Below are 16,403 nucleotides of genomic sequence, written 5' to 3'. Positions count from 1 at the left end.
GCCGTGTGCCAAGAGGAGTGAGAACAAGAAAGCATTCAGACCTTTTTTATTTTTATTAGCAGACCAGCGTAAGGAAGCCAGACGTGGAAAATTAGAGCAAATGCCCACATTCTTGCTAATGTAGACGCATCTTTAGCATGCAAGCAAAACAAAAACACCTACGTGTGTCTGCTGGTTCCAATACCTGCAACTTTATGAATATGAATGTCCTCCAGACACACGGCACTGGCATCAGCAGATGTTTTCCCTGCCGACTGTAACCACGGTATTTGTCCCTTTTCCCAGGGTTTCTGGAAAGAAGTCCACCAAGAGAACCAAGTCTATCAACGGGCCTCTCTATGTGTTCAGGGGCCGAATTAACACAGAGGTGATGGAGGTGGAAAATGTGGAGGATGGAACAGGTTTGTGTTCGCCCAGCAGCGTCACCTTGCGAGACCGTCTATATGCTGTCAATCATTTAAGTCTTCCAGAGTATTTATTGATCCATTTCTCACGAGGTTCTTGTTTTTTATGAGGCAACTCAGTCTCTCTATCTGTTCCCTTTTTCTTTTCTTTTGTTGTAAAGAATCAAGCCAGTGTAGAAAATTTCATTGTGCAACAACGGTAGAGGTGCTATTTGCATACACTGCTCGCTTTTGATTTCAGGTCTTTGTTCATAAAGCCGTGCCTTTTAAAAACTGTCGATTGGAAATGAATCAGGTACTTTGTTGACAGTTAGGGTGGAGTATCATATGTGTGCGCCTAGTTTCAAACAGGATGTAGCTCACAAACTCATATACCACCTTTTTGATGTCAACAACGCAGGAATAGGTTGAGGTGTCGATAAAAATCTCAAGTGCAAAAACACAATCCTGAGCTAGGTGATAAATTATTGTGCTCTCATTCAGGGTGAGATATCATACCAGAGACACGTGACTCATCTGCAGCCTTGGAGTGATACGGTCACCCCTGTGCTTTGCTCTTGTGGTTTAGTTGCGAGGCACCATGCTGGGTTGGTACTCGCTGTCCCCTGATGAAGAAACACTCGGTCCTTCCGCTCACGTTTCCTCTTTTTTTTTCCGTCACTCTCTTCTATGCTGGCAATTTACTTTGCAAGCTCACATGACCTTTTTCTGCATGTTAGCTGTCACATTTAGATAGCTGAGAGGGAAACCACAAAGAAAAACAGGCCTTATTCGTAGAACTTAGGGCTACCTCATTGGAAATGCATACATGTGTGAAGTCTCAGAACACAGATTATCTGATTATCTAATGCTGACAGCTTTGATGGAGTGGAAATAACCAGCATCAAGTGACCTGAAACCTTTAGCCACACAGTTATATAAAGGTGACTTAAATTTGATTCATTTAGGTAATTTGTCGTAAAATTAGGGCAAAAGTCTTCACATTTGCAAAAATTAAGAGATAAAAGAAACGCTTAATTTGCAATCTGTAGCTGTCCCATTAGGTATACTGCATATACTTGAATCATTTTTCCTAGAATCCCTCTTTTCCGTCTGAGTGGCTGAAAAGGGTCTCGGCACAGTATGGGAGTGTGTTTCAACACCCGAACTTCCATGGAACAGCAGGCTCTGCTCCCTGTGATCTGTAGTATCTGATCTATTTTTATGACCTTTGAGCGCGAAGCTAATGCACTCCATTACCAGCGGCCATTCATTATTCAGTAGCTGTTCACCTGCAGCTAAATGGATGATAAAATTAGAAAGGGGTACGAGGAGCGATTTTTGTCGAGTCGGTGAAAAAACGGTCCTTTCACTACTCTTAGTGTGCATCCTGTGTCATCTTAATTGGCTTGTAAATCATCCCGTGAGGTTGTAAATCCTCTGTAAAGATAGCTTTAATGCTAACTTTACACATGTAACTTGATTGCAGTAACTACTTTCTTTACTTACCTTTGAGGTTCCTGTTACAGGTAAACATTTGAATTGTTTTTGAGCCTTAAAAAAACTGCAAGGTCACCTTAGCCTAACAGTGCCTTTGAGTCTTTTGTTTTTCTTTTTTTCTAAGTCTTCCATCTTTTTGCTTCCCAGCGGACTATCACAGCAACAACTACACAGTGACCAATGGCTGGAAGATCCACAACACAGCAAAAAACAAGTGGTTTGTCTGCATGGCCAAAAACGCCGAGGACAAGCAGAAGTGGCTGGATGCCATCTTGAGGGAACGGGAGCAAAGAGAGAGTAAGTGGCATTTTTCTAAAAGGCCATTTCTACTGTGTAGTTTGTGGGGCAGATGGCGACAAACCAGAATCCTTTTATTTTGTAATCGTGCTTTTGCAAGAAAGTCTGCGTATGAGAGCTGTTTTCCCTTTGTTGGCGTGTTTGTATGTATTGCCTGCTGCTCTCAGTCACAAGCTAAAAGTCTTGCTTTTCTTGATCTGCAAGATTCTGTTTTAATCGTAATCTTTCATGCCGCATTCTTTACTTTCTTTCCAAGAATAGATGTAAATCGGAAATACACAGGTGGAGTTAATGTTACTTAATACATTCCACTATGCGGGATCAAAGATTCAGCTTGTCCAGTACCACGACTGTTTTTAGTGGAATGCAGTTATCACTTTTGTTAGACACATGCTTTTCCTGCCTTTTTTCTGAATGTTCTAGGAATCGTTTGTCAGTTCAATAGCATGCCCGATACTTTGAAGTCTCTTTGTGGGAGCTTGTTTTGGCTTTTGCTTTTCCTGATTTTTAGCTGTAACCATCCTGTTTGGCAGCTTCTGCTGCTGGCTGGTAAGCTGCCCTACATGTCGGCGTCACTCTATATGCCCAAACTATCAAAGCACCTCAGCTGGCACCCACTAATGACTGTGGATGTGCTTCTGACCTGGATACGATTTTCACATCCCGCAGCCATGTCCCACCTTGAATGAGCTGCCTGCCTTTGTTTGTAAAACAGAGGCTTAGGTGACATGACATTTGGGAGGTTACCTGGTTGACCCTTGTGGTAGAAGCTGCGAGAGGAAGAAAGAGAAATTAGTGACAGTGGCACATTTGGCAAATCAGAGCATTTACTGTCAACAAAAACATCTTCATTGACAAAGAAAATAAAAAAGACATCCTGGTCAAATGCTTAAAATAGAAAAGCTTTCACTTTTCAAAGAAAGTGAAACAGTTCTGTGAAACAAGTGTGTTTTAATGAATCTGCATCTATTTTTACTGTAATAAAACTTTTGATATGCATTTTTGGCACCCCTTGAAGTGTCACGAGGAAGTGATTGTGGCACATATTTGCATTAATGTGCAGAGAGTCAAATGCACTTAGTGTTCATTCATTAATAGAAAATAGAAACCCCAGCACCACTTCCACTCATTTTGTAATTAGCAATGAAAAGCGATCATCTTGTTTCCTTTCAACTTCTGACTCTTTTGCCTCCAAATGTGTCCCCACCTGTTCAGCACCAGCCATCTGTCTTTGTTATGTTCGCCGAGTTAGACGGTGTAAAAGACTTTGACTGGTTTTGCTGGGGCACAAAACGGGCCACCTGATAACGTTGATGGCTAAAACCCAAAAGCAATCGGACAATGATTTGGCTGAATCCAAATGAATGAAGATTTAGCTGTGTCTGCTGTTTAATGGAGGACAATTACTCGATTTAACCTTAGTCGTTTTTTAAAATCACATCTGCAATTTCGGACCCCATTGAAGGATTTGGAGCCGAGTTTGACGTTATCGGCATCTGATTCTGTGATGAAAGGGTTTCAGAAAAGGGAAGAGTATGAAGGAGTGTGCTGCAGCCTGTGGTGTTGAGTTTCAACCCGGCGGAAATCGACCTGAGGCTAACAGATGCCAGATCAGTCACAGTTCCCAATTTTCCCTACTCTCTCCCCTTCTGTTACCCTCACTGCCGTACACTCTGCTTTCACTGTGCTTACCTTTCTTCCAAGCTCTTTACCCGTCTAGACAGCAGCATGTTTTACTGTAATAAATCCTGGCAGCGATCCTTTTCACATCTCTCCCTGCATGCATTATTAGTTTTCTTGACATGGTTTACTTGTTGTAGCTTTTTTTTCTCCTTTTTTGCTCCAGTCCTTTACCGTGTTAGACATATGTCTCCCTTTAAAGCCCCCCAACCCCCCAAAAGGACTTTCATTGTTCAACAACTGCCAGCTGGAAGCGGTGTTCTCGTATCAGTGTTTTTGTGGAAGTTTAAGAGAAAACGGACGTCGGATACCGTGATAGGGTTTTATCTCGTGCCATTGAGCATGGGAAGATGAGGAGTAGTACAAGACAAGCTCTGACAGCTGGAGCAGAAGCTGGGGGGGGGGGCGTCTCCGCTGGACAGGTCCCGTCTGTTGTTCAATGACACTCATTGTTTAAGTCTACTCCAGCTGCTGCCAAATGTAATATAACTCCACCTCCATCACAGCCAGTGGAGATCTCCGAAGAATCAAAGGAGAAAATTGGATTCTAGAATAAGCCGTGCAACTTTTCGCATTGTTCGCCCCACCTCCCCTCTTTTCAGTGGGTCACAATCCTACACCATCACTCAAGTTCCTGCCTTTTTAAATGTTTTGACTTGAATAATGCATTTTAAAGGGTATACGTTTTCAGCATCATTGCATAGTTTATCCCGAACACCACAGACATCTATAAAGTATTAATAATGCTGAAAATATATAATATAAAAAATACTTGGGCACAAGGCATAAAAAAAAACGGAAAAACAAAAGTGAGGTCAGAGGTCGAATGTGACACGATATTTTGAATCCCCACATACCAGTATCATTTCCTAAATGTTGCCAGTATAAACAAAGTTAGTGATATTTTAAGCACAGTTTTAAAGAAAGGACATTTTATGAAAGTGTGACCTCATTAGACCTTGAAAACAAGTAAAAAGTAACACGAAAAAAAGAATCACTCCCTATATGACTACATGTTGTCAATGCAAATAATTGCAGTCAGAAAATGCATAGTTTTATATCTATATAGCATTATTAGCACATTAGCAGATCAAACTATTGACCTTGAAGAAGAGGTGAGGTCTCAAATGTGAAACATATTTTAAACATCTATATGGTACTTTCTATATGTTGATAATACACACGACACAGGTGAGAATCATAGTTTTTAAGTTATAAGACTTTTAAAGGGCAATTTTCGACCAATAAATCATTAAGTTGACCTTGAAGACCTTGATGGGTGTGAGCTAAATTTGAACGGATTGTAAACATGACCCCGCTCTACACCCTTACAAAGTTTGATCTGAATTCATTGTGATGAATGACACACAACGCAAACATAACCCTCTTGGCTGAGGTAATAAAATGAATTATTTGAGAGAATTAGCAGAAAAAATTAATTGCTAATACACTTGGTAATATTTTAGTACAAAAGCTGCTGTAAAACGTTTTAAAATAGCAAAAGATATTGGAAAAAGGTAAAATGTTGATCAATGCATTTTACCCAGTGAACTGTAGTGGTGCCCCATGTGTGTCGCTTTTGAAATATAGCACTTTGCAGTTGAGTTTGGGAGCCTGATGCGCACAGTCACAGTTGGAGCAGAGTCGAGTTGCTTGAGTCCAAAAGTCTTACTTTGCAGTCCAGAAGTTCATCAAAGCCCTGAACAACTTGAAGCAGCACAAACGGTATACTCACTGAAGACTGGAGAGGCAGGCCTAACAATGAGGTCTAACATGTTTCCGCTTTATAATAAAGGAATAATGTTTAACAAACAGACACAGGAACGAAATCAAGATCACGCTGACCTCTTGAACTTGACTTACTCTAAAACAGCTCGTCTAGGGGAGATTAACATCTGGGTTTGTGGCAGACCCAAGCCGGCATGGCTTCATTCCATCTGTACAACAACAGACTGCAAACACGCAGTCCAGGCTAGCAGCACCGTGACGTGTTTTTGCCTCTTTGCTTTTATGTAGATAGCCGTGCAGTGCAAGTCTGTTCTGTAGTGGTTCGGCTATATTTTTCTTGGCTGAAATCTTGTTTGTTCATTGATTTCCCTTCCCACATTTTTTCTTACTCTGTCGAAGGTCCTTGTATTAAATACAGTGAATCCTCGCAGCTCTAACTTGCTTCATGTTTGTTTTTTGTTGTGTTTAGGTCTCAAACTGGGAATGGAGCGGGATGCCTATGTGATGATTGCAGAAAAGGGCGAGAAGCTCTACCACATGATGATGACCAAGAGTCGACACCTGATTAAGGACAGGAGAAAGAAGCTCAGCATTGTGCCCAAGTGCTTCATGGGAAAGTGAGTTTCTTGGCTTCCTGAGTATGGGGGTCTCTGTAGGTTTCAAGAATGTGACTGCAGTGCCACGCTGTTCACATGAGGGTCTTTACAAATTGTTCTTACGTAAGATCAGCAGGCTTTCAAAGGCGCTGGTATCCAGTCTCCCCAAGTCCTGGCAAAATGCCTAAACTGCTTTATCCCTGCATCCCCTTGACTGTAATGAGCCCCCCTCACAGTCTGCTCTCATGGGTTATAGAAAGGGCCACGTTGCTGCCTACCCCCCCACCCCACACCCCCCCACGCCATATCATTGAGCACACACTGACACAGAGACTTTCATTAGCAGAGGGCCTTTTGCTGCTTCAACAGGCCATTCCACTTTATGTCCCCTTGATGTCTCCGTGCAGTGAGAAGAAAATGAGAGACTTGCTTCTACTTCCCTCATTTCCCCTGCATGCACATCAGTTTTTGTGAGATCCTGAGCAACAATTAAAATTCTTTCTGGCACCATCTCGGGGAAACAAAACATAAAAACTAGGCAACGCTTACGATGGAGACTGATGGCCGCTCTTGTAAAGAGAAATCAGGGAGCAAGCATTAACGTCTGCAACACTGCCAAAGCGGCCACTCAGTATATCAGAGATTATAAAATGCGTACCTCACGCAAAAGTGTTTTTAGAAATGTATTTTTTATGCATGAGTAAATGCAGTGGACGATAACAGAGGAATCACACCAGCGATGGTGCCCAGAAGTGAATTCATAAGACTTTAAAAATATGCAGTGGTGTTTATTAGAGTCAAGTTAACTCTTCCATGTTTTCAAATCAGTCTCCGTTTCTGCTAGGAATTATAGTTTGCCATACTATGTGCCCGTATCAGTGCAAGTGTGTGTGTGTGTGTGTGTGTGTGTGTGTGTGTGTAAGCTTTCATAGTCAGAGCATATTCCCTTTTTATCATCTTCTCTGGAAGGTAATGATTCATCACCAAATACTTTCAGTTCAGGTCACTATCAGAACAGTAGCTTTCGATCGTTTTCCAATTTGAGTGTTTCTGCTTTTGCCCGCCCCCCTAAAATACATTTTTTAATTTCTCTCTCATCTCTTTACACTCACTCTGTTATATCATTCTGCCATCTCCCCCTTTCCTCACTTTATCACTCGTTCATTTCCTGCCAGTAAGTGCAACCACGCGATCTGATATCGTCGTGTTGGTGTTGTTCCCAGATCATCATACTAAATGTTGTTCCAGGATCAACATTGCAAGTGACCAATCAGAATGTTGTGACGTCATACTTTTGCGACTTTGGGAAAAACCGCCGTAAAACAAAAAACTGTACTTAAGCTGCGAGAAACCGCTTCTGTCCGCCGATCAACGGACCCTGTCCCTGACCTTAACCCTTTAATAAACGGTAAGCAGAACTGATATTGACTTGGCGCGCAAAAGAATAACGTCAGAACAATGTGATTGGTCACTTGCAATGTTGATCCTGGAACAACATTTTCATGATGATCTGGGAACCAACACCAACACGACGATATCAGATCATCTTTGCATTTGTTTTTTTGATGAAATTAGCAACGGTCATGTGCTAGTGCTTATTGCATTAAACAGAGATGCTGACTCCGGTTTGATAGGACTCTGTTGTGTTGATAGCCTAATTCCATCAAGTCACTGTTGTGGAAAATTGCCGGTGTTAACACATTTTTTTTCCCCTTACCAGCTTAATTTTGGTTGTGCCCATCTTTCCATTATAAGACCTCTGGCTAGGAAGAGCACCTTAAGTCTTCAGCTCCATTCAAATCTGCTTCTGCTCCACTAGTCTTTGTGCAAGGGCATGGTTAAAGGGGGTTGGGATGGCACCACTGGCTATATGTAAAGTTTTAGCCATTGTGCTGTTTTGAAACCAGCAAAACAATTTACTAAATAATGCGGAAGACATGTCTTATATACTGCCTTATTGACTCTGATGAAACCGTAATTTTCAGTCCTAATGGGCGACACATGGACACATTGCCTCACAGCAAGAAGGTCCGGGGTTTGAATCCACCATCTGGCTAGAGCCTTTCTATGTGGTTTGCATAGTCTCCCCGTGTTTATATGGGTTCTGTCCGGGTACTGTGGATTCTTCACACAGTCCAAAGACATGCAGTTAGTGGGGTTAGGTTAATTGGCAATTCTAATTGCCCATAGGTGTGAATGGTCGTCTGTCTCTTTTTGTTAGCCCTGCGACACACTGCTGAACTGTCCAGGTGTACCCTACTTCTGCCCCTATCGTAGCTGGTATTGGCCCTGCTCCTCTGTCACTCTGAAAATGATGATGAAATGATGAAAATGAAGTGGAAGGTAATGAATGGATGGGCATTGTAATAATGATCAGATTTGAAATTAGCAGTTGAGATCATATAAATATAACAATTTACTGAGTTTATAGATTAAGTAAACAAGAGGGTTCCTTTTCCATAGAATTTTATTCAATAAGACTTCTTTTTGCATGTTTGGAAGTTGTAGGCACTCAAATCAGACCACGCTCAGATTCAGTGAGCTTTTTAAAACGACTCTTTAAAAAAATAAGTGTTGGTGAAGACAAACCGCATCAGTAGGTGCTTGATTAAACGCATCTGTGGATGAAACTGAAAACACCCAAATTTAAGTTTAAAGAGATTCAGCCAAACGGGGTTAACAAGGTTGTCCAATGTATTGTTTTGCTAATAGTAGCTCCATAACAATACTGTAATGGACATTTATGTGGTAAAATATATTTTCAGGCTCTGGTGCAGTATACTTTATATTATACACTCTGTACTACTGCAATGCACAAAAACACAGAAAATCCAGCTGTCTTTTTATGTCTTTCTATTTATGTCTCGTAGAATTTACAGGCTTTTATGGTTCTTTGCCTCTGCTTCTGTTGGGTGTAAAACTAACCTGCGTGTCATTTTCACAATGCATGTTAACTCTAGGCAAGATTTAATTAAGCATGTGGCGTCATAAAAGCCACAAAATTTTAAACTCAAATAAAACTCTTAGGTTCTGACCCACAGTGTCATGCAAATGGAATAGATTATGAATGATGTTTTCAGGAAAAAAGTCTCAAACAAAACAAAACACAAAAGTTTGGAAAATTGCATTTTTTTAAATCTTGATGAGGTTTTGTTAGTGTGCATTTAGAAGTAAAATCTGTTGGTTTCTTAAATTTCACTGTATTACTCTGTATATCTATATATTAGTATAAAGTACATATTCTCTACATGGAGTTTGAGCGCAGAGAGGGGCTCACTTTTATATCTGTTGCTAACTAATAACTGCTCAACAAATCATCTGTTGATATTCCCACAACTCCATTACTGTCTTTCATCTAACCCAATGAGGCTCTCTCTTTTGCATTTCTGCTCATTGTGTTCATTCCCATAACAGCTCTGTGTCCCAAAATTAACCTGACTCTTACATAACACCCACATACCCATACCTAGTGTCCCATTCACTTGAGTCCCCTGTCATTGTCACTTAACAGCCAAAGAACATAAATGGAGACAATGAACACACACTCACAAATATTACAATCATGAAATCATGTTTTATTCTCAGTTTGAGGGAGAAAAGGAAACTCGGGACTTGCTCATGCACATATACAGCTCTACATGTTAGAGCACTCACTTGGCATGCTCTTTTCTCTTCAAAGATTTCTATATAATCATGCATACAATGTGAGCATATGGTTATGTGTTGACTTCATACATACACATGCACACATTATGCGCTTGACATTTACACATTCTTCTCATACACTAAGCTAATAAATCTATTGCATGACTGCCTGGAAGCAAATCCACACATAAGGACAGATTTCTCACATACAGCTTTCAGAATTATTACCATGCTGGCGTGCTCAATACCAGAATTAATGAACATGCACGCACACAAACATGCACCAGCTCTCTCCAGTTCACGGTTCGTCATTATCTGGGCAAGCGATTTCACTCAGCAGCATGAAAGGCAAAGAAGGGGAGAATGTAATTTTCTCCTTCAAACATTTGTTCTGCGCACACTGGGTGTGAAGACAAGTGAGCAGAGCTTAGAAGTGCTTACATTTGAATGGTTAATGCTTGTATTCAAGCAGCTGTGAGGGATATCTGGAGGAAAGGATAAACTATTCATTTTTGTGGAATTTGTGCCATTTATAACTTTGCTCTAGTTTAAAGGACACCTCCCCCCCCCCCCCCAAACAAAAACCAACAAAAAAAACCCAAAACAAACTGCAATACATTTTATCCTTAAAAATCCTTACCATAGTATGAACATACTAGATTGCATAAGAGTGCCATATGACAGTGAAGCTGTTATGTAGCTAGGATATATTTCGCTAGCTGTACGGCATACTAGAAAAAAAGATGGCTCTGGTATAAGACACATGGCCTAACAACAATACTTATATCAGTGGAATAGAGTGCAGAAAAACAAACATTATAAACTGCTTTTCTTGCAGTTAAATAGGGTTTAAAAAATTATATAAAGGTAGAACGCTGTATTAGCTCTGCTAACTAGCAATGATTAGCACGTACATTAGCCACATTTAGCAGTTAGAGCCACAATCTGCAATATAAGGCAGTGCTCGCTTACATACAGACACAATATTAGTTTGAAAAATCACTTCCTCAGACACGACCTAACCTCTTTGTAGGATTTGACATGACTAATGATGTCAGTAACTAAACTTCAGGTTGTTGCATTAACTCAGTATTGATCTGTGTAGTCATTCAATAGCGCTCTGTACATTTATATTCAAAATAAATTTTATCAAACCAAAAATGCCACCTTTCACTGCAGACCGGACTGTAATGAAATCTGCCTTTTAAGTTAAATATATAAAAGTTTTGGCACCATTATGACCAAATCAGCCAATGCTTTTCAGAGTTTCTTAACTGACATGGTTGTTTAAGTACTTTAGCTATGAAGAGCAGTTATAGATGAGCCATAAACATTGCTACTTTAGAGAAATACCTATATCTCTCCATTTTTGTCTTGTGTCCTCAGTGAATTCGTGTCATGGCTCATAGAGAGCGGAGAGATCAGTAAACCTGAAGAAGGAGTCAACCTGGGACAAGCCTTACTTGAAAATGGCATCATCCATCATGGTGAGACAAATTAATGTAGTTATTTCTCCAACTCCCCACTCTTTACTCCTCTGTCATCTTCTAATCCTCTATAATGTTTGCAGCTCTGTAGCGCTCCTCGTCATTTTTTCCCCTGTTTGGTCCTTCTCTGTCTTCAGGCCTGCGTCTAATGGCTCCTTTTCTCTGATTCTCATTCTCCTTCTGTAATTGGTTGACTCATTCATATAACTCACAAATCCTCTGTGTTTTATGGTTGTCCCACAACGATCTGAAATTATTGTCTGGTATTGTCTCTTGCCCGAGGGACACTCATAGGTTTACTTACATGAATTATACATTTAGAAATGAAACAAAATACTCACACTCACTTGGACAGACACTATTATAGAGAGTGTGTATGAACACAACTGCTGCTGTTGCTGACGGGGCTCTTGTACGTAAGTGCAGGCCACTGTCAGTATTGCTACATGTCATACTCTCAGGAGAAATCTGCTGAGACCTAGTGTTCATATTCTTTAATACCTGTGGAAAATCCCAAGAAATCCTCCCTCACATTTACCATACAACCATAGAGGGACACAATGATGACATGCTGGGCTCTGTGGAACAGCTGTGAGGCTTTGTGGGTAAATTGAAGAGGTTTGAGCCCTGTAGGCAAAATGTAGGTGTCACAGTTATTCAGTGAAAAGAAATCAGAGAGAGAGGTAATGTAACAGATTGGGAGACCCACAGGAGTAAAAGTAAATCCATGTATTTTACAGTTCTTATCCAATTAGATGTACATGATTGGTTTGAGGCACTTCCATCGTCCAGTTTACACCTGAATTTGAGCAATTTTGAGATCTTCTTTTTCCCTCCACAATAATTCAGCCATCATTTTATGTACTTTGAATCCCACAACACTTTACAATGACTGATTTGGTGGTGCATTCCTTTGGTTTTATGAGGGTATTTTAAGTCTAGACTGAGAAAACCAGCAGCTTGTTTGATTCAATGCCAGCTTGTTGTGGTGGAACCAAACTGCCTCTCATTGGCAGATTTCACGGTTAGCTTTGTGACTATCGTCTGTTTCTGTGTGTGTCAGTCATTTTTCCATTTTCCGTATTGGATTAATTCTAAATAAGTCATTCTGGAACTTTTTTTATTAGTGCAAGCTAGGACGTTTTTTTGGGATTGGTATTTGTCTGCTGTTAGTGTCATTTATATCACTCCACCCAACGCCCCCAGGAATTATGGTTCTTGCCTCTTACCTTTTTTCTGTAATTATAGCAATACTATAAACAGATGCATCAAAAAGTGGCAGCATCAACATTAAAATCTTAAAGCTCTATATTCCAATGTCAAACAGCAGTGTTGCAGTACATTTGTTGCTGCAGTGCATCACTGGCTCATCATAACTGGCAAAATTAACCTCTTCAGCCTATTATGTGTGAATACAGCAATATTAAGCACTGGCATTATATTAGATATGTCATCCAGTTACAGTTGACAATCAGTAGCATATATGTCCATAACCTTAAGTCCATTTTTCAGGAGTAGATATTCGCAAAGGGAATATGTAAAGCAGAGAGTTTTCTTTGGCTTTGATGTTCCACATTTCACAAAAGACACCTATGTTACAAACTCTAAATCAGCTGATATTCAGCCTGGAGCAGAGCTGAGGTGACGGTTCCTTCTTTTGCTCTTGTTTTAGTGTCAGACAAACACCAGTTCAAGAATGAGCAGGTGATGTACCGTTTTCGTTATGACGATGGAACCTACAAGGCCCGCAGTGAGATGGAGGACATCATGTCGAAGGTAACGAGAGTTCTGCTTCTGGATCTTTTCATTGGTGCGACAGAACAAAGAGCAACAGGATAACAACAGTTGTAACAAATGAGCTGTAAATGTTTGCAATGGCTTTATATTAACTTTGAGGTAAAATAAGAATTCATTGGCTTGTTTAAAGGGTCTGCCTCTGCAGATTTCTTCACTTTCATACCAACAGCACAGCAAAAGTCAGCTAACATTTCTTTCCTCACATGCTTTTGCATGTTTTCATGGGTTCTCCTTCTCTATTTCAGCTTCCTCCCACAGTCCAAAAACATGCAAGGGTTAGGTTAATTGGTCGTCCTGAATTGGCAGTAGGTCTGAATGTGAGCAAGAAACGTTGTATGTCTCTGTGTGTCGCCTCTGTGACACACAGGCGACCTGTTCAGGGCGTTCCTTGCTTCTTGTGACCCTGAACTGGATAAGCAAAAGAAGACGGATGGACGGATTGATAAAAACTCTAAATGATTCTTGCACTGTCATGCTAAAGCTTATAAAAATACAATTCAGACCCAATATCTTCTTCCAGAAATTGAGAAAAAAATCAGCTTTTATTTTCTTTCTGCCGCTTTCATCTACTATCATTACAGCTTGATCCTCTCATCACATGTGGATGGATCCTGCCGTATGATGCAGTTGGCTGTTGTTCCATTAAAAAATAAATTGTTCCTCCAAAACTGTCCACCTTTGACAAACTCTCCATTTGTTCTCAGTCCTGACTGTTGTCAGGGTTTGATATAAAAAAACAAACATTTTTTTGTCCTTAATTCATAGCCTTAGGGTAGCTCTTTTCAGTTGTTCTGAAGCCATGTTCATACCTGTTTACCCAAGGTGTGTATGATCTATGAGTCAGCAGCTCCATTTTTCTATCGTTACAGGGCGTCAGGCTTTACTGCCGGCTTCACAGCCTCCACACACCTATCATCAAGTAAGTACCTGCCCTTCTCCCTCTTTTCTTTCTCCTTCTTCATTCTTTATTCTCCGCTCTTAACATCCCTGCTCTCCAGGTGCAAACATGCATATTCATGAAGGGTTCACATTCGCCCCGAGTCACCCTTTCTGTGATGACTGAACAAATGGTATCCCTGCCAGGAATGACAACCCTCAAACCCTTTTCCCTTCCAAACTAGAGAAAACCGAGCCAGCCGTGAGCTGCTGTAGGTTTATGCTTTCAGGATTCAGTTTTTCATGGCTGGAGGCTTATATAAGCATGCTCTTAGAGGATTAAGGAGAGCCACTTACTGTGAGCATTTGTCTCTTTATCTTTACAGTATTGAGCGTTACCTGGATATGTATTAGTGAATAATTAGACTTATATATTCAAATGATGGTGAACTCTCTATTTCACACACAAATGCTCACACAGTCACTTTACTGCTGAGTGCACCTACTGAGAAAATTAATTACTACAGTGTGTAGTATATACATACAGATAAACACACACTTTGTTAGCCTCACTATATGTTAATGTACATATGTAGCTAAATTAGGGTCGTTTAAATTATGGTTTACCTACTAATTACATACTAATCCTAAAATAATCCCATAAGGTGGCATAGAGTTATCTCACTTTACAAAAATCTAAATTTAAACAGAAACAGGAACCATGGGAAACTCACAATGTTCCTGTGTGATAAGCCCTCAAGGACACACACTGTACACACATTCCCTCTCTGCTCCTGTCCTTTCATACTATTCCCTGCTCATCTCTCTATCTTTCCCTCCATCACTCACCCACTGATTGAAGTGGCCGGGGTTGCCATTGGTGCAAACAAAGAGCCTTTGGTCTGGGGACAAATCCTATTAACATACAAAGGCAATCCTTCTGCCTGCCAGGCACTTATTATGTAAGATGGCCTTGCTTTTTATTTATTTATTTATTTGTTTTTAATTGTAAGCAGACACCATTAATTAAAATGTCTGAGTGATGGATGTGTTGCATTTATGAATAATAAATAATCATAAAACCGTGCTACTGTTTTATTAAACTTTGTCTGGTGACAGAGCCTCCAATGATTTCCTAATGATAGAATGCCTCGGAAAAAAACAACTACATGATAAAATGCACATAAAACTAATAGAATTAACATCGATGATGTCATGGGTATACTATGTTGTTGAAACAGAAAGTCGCTGATCATAAAAACGATACTGGGAAGTTATCCACTTTCACGATTGTTTCACTGCGTTGTCAGCAGTGTCATTTGTGCCCACATCATCATTTAATATATACGGCGCTTGTTTATTCTGAATATAGTATACTGAGTATGGCTGTTAGTGGCATATGTACCACAGTCTATTTCTGTGATACAACTCGCAGAACCAAGAAATTGCACGTCGAAAAACACATCCTCTGTAGCATTTCCTGTTTTACTTGTCGAGCAGGCTGGTGCATTGTGGCTGAGCGAGCTGTGGTTGTTCCCAAATCGTAAGCTTACAGAGTGAGAAGTTAAAGGGACAGCAAATGCACGGTGCTCATCTCGCGGTCTGTACTGTGAAACCAGGGACTGATCAGCTTGTCGTCAAAAAAAGGAAGGACAAAAGATGAATTCCCAAGTTAATGACCGGATCTCATGCGGATGACTTCAGCATAACTGACCACTAGCTGAGTTCAGCATAAGCTAAGCGATGCATCTGAATAGTAACACCAAACATCAGTGAGATAGCATGCACAGCAAGGTGTTAAAGCAGCTAACCACAAAGAGGTTTTGCTACACTTGTAACTGTTTCTTTTTGTTTTTTTTATTGAAGTTTGCACTGAACAATAAAGCTGATCTAATTCAATCTTTTGTTGCTCCTTATAGGGACAGAGACCACCATCTGAAAACCTTTAAATCAGTAGTGCCTGCTAGCAAACTGGTGGACTGGCTACTCTCACAGGTAAAATAAGAAAATATTACACCGATGCACGCTCACGTGAATCCACTGAAGCCACCAAGGGTGCATTCAGTAATGATGTGTCTTATTACTGTAAATGGATGAATTGCTGCAGTGCATTGTGGTTGTTGTGTAAAACAACCACAATGCATTGAAATTGAACAATGAAACGAAACTAGTGGCTCAAAAATGTATTAATTTTAGGGTTGCATTTGGGTAAAAGGTGGATTTTCACTTTTTAGACTTTTGTGACTGTCACATAAACATTTACTGTCAATGCTACCATCCCGAGTTTCCTCCAAAATGTAAATGTGCACCCTTGTCTCAGTCCAGACCTTCAGGATGATGTAGCATGTGTTTTCTATCTAAAAGCACTTTTTAGTGAAACATTAGAATTCAGAAATTTAGAGTTATTATTATAA

General features: G+C 40.3%; 1 protein-coding gene across 2 annotated transcripts in view; it reads left to right on the top strand.

The window, feature by feature from the left end:
* prex1 (phosphatidylinositol-3,4,5-trisphosphate-dependent Rac exchange factor 1) overlaps positions 1-16,403 on the top strand; it is a 78,425-nt gene that overhangs the window by 30,111 nt on the left and 31,911 nt on the right. For both annotated transcript variants that reach the window (XM_087833522.1, XM_087833523.1), the window contains exons 8-14: positions 286-401; positions 2,031-2,180; positions 6,058-6,205; positions 11,216-11,316; positions 12,989-13,092; positions 13,983-14,032; positions 15,909-15,984. In XM_087833522.1, the coding sequence (XP_087689648.1) occupies positions 286-401; positions 2,031-2,180; positions 6,058-6,205; positions 11,216-11,316; positions 12,989-13,092; positions 13,983-14,032; positions 15,909-15,984 (745 nt within the window). The remainder of the gene's footprint in view (positions 1-285; positions 402-2,030; positions 2,181-6,057; positions 6,206-11,215; positions 11,317-12,988; positions 13,093-13,982; positions 14,033-15,908; positions 15,985-16,403) is intronic.

Source organism: Neolamprologus brichardi, chromosome 20 (genome assembly GCF_056152115.1).
Source record: "Neolamprologus brichardi isolate AB-2024 chromosome 20, ASM5615211v1, whole genome shotgun sequence".
Classification (NCBI taxonomy): domain Eukaryota; kingdom Metazoa; phylum Chordata; class Actinopteri; order Cichliformes; family Cichlidae; genus Neolamprologus; species Neolamprologus brichardi.
This window is presented reverse-complemented; position numbering and strand designations above follow the sequence as displayed.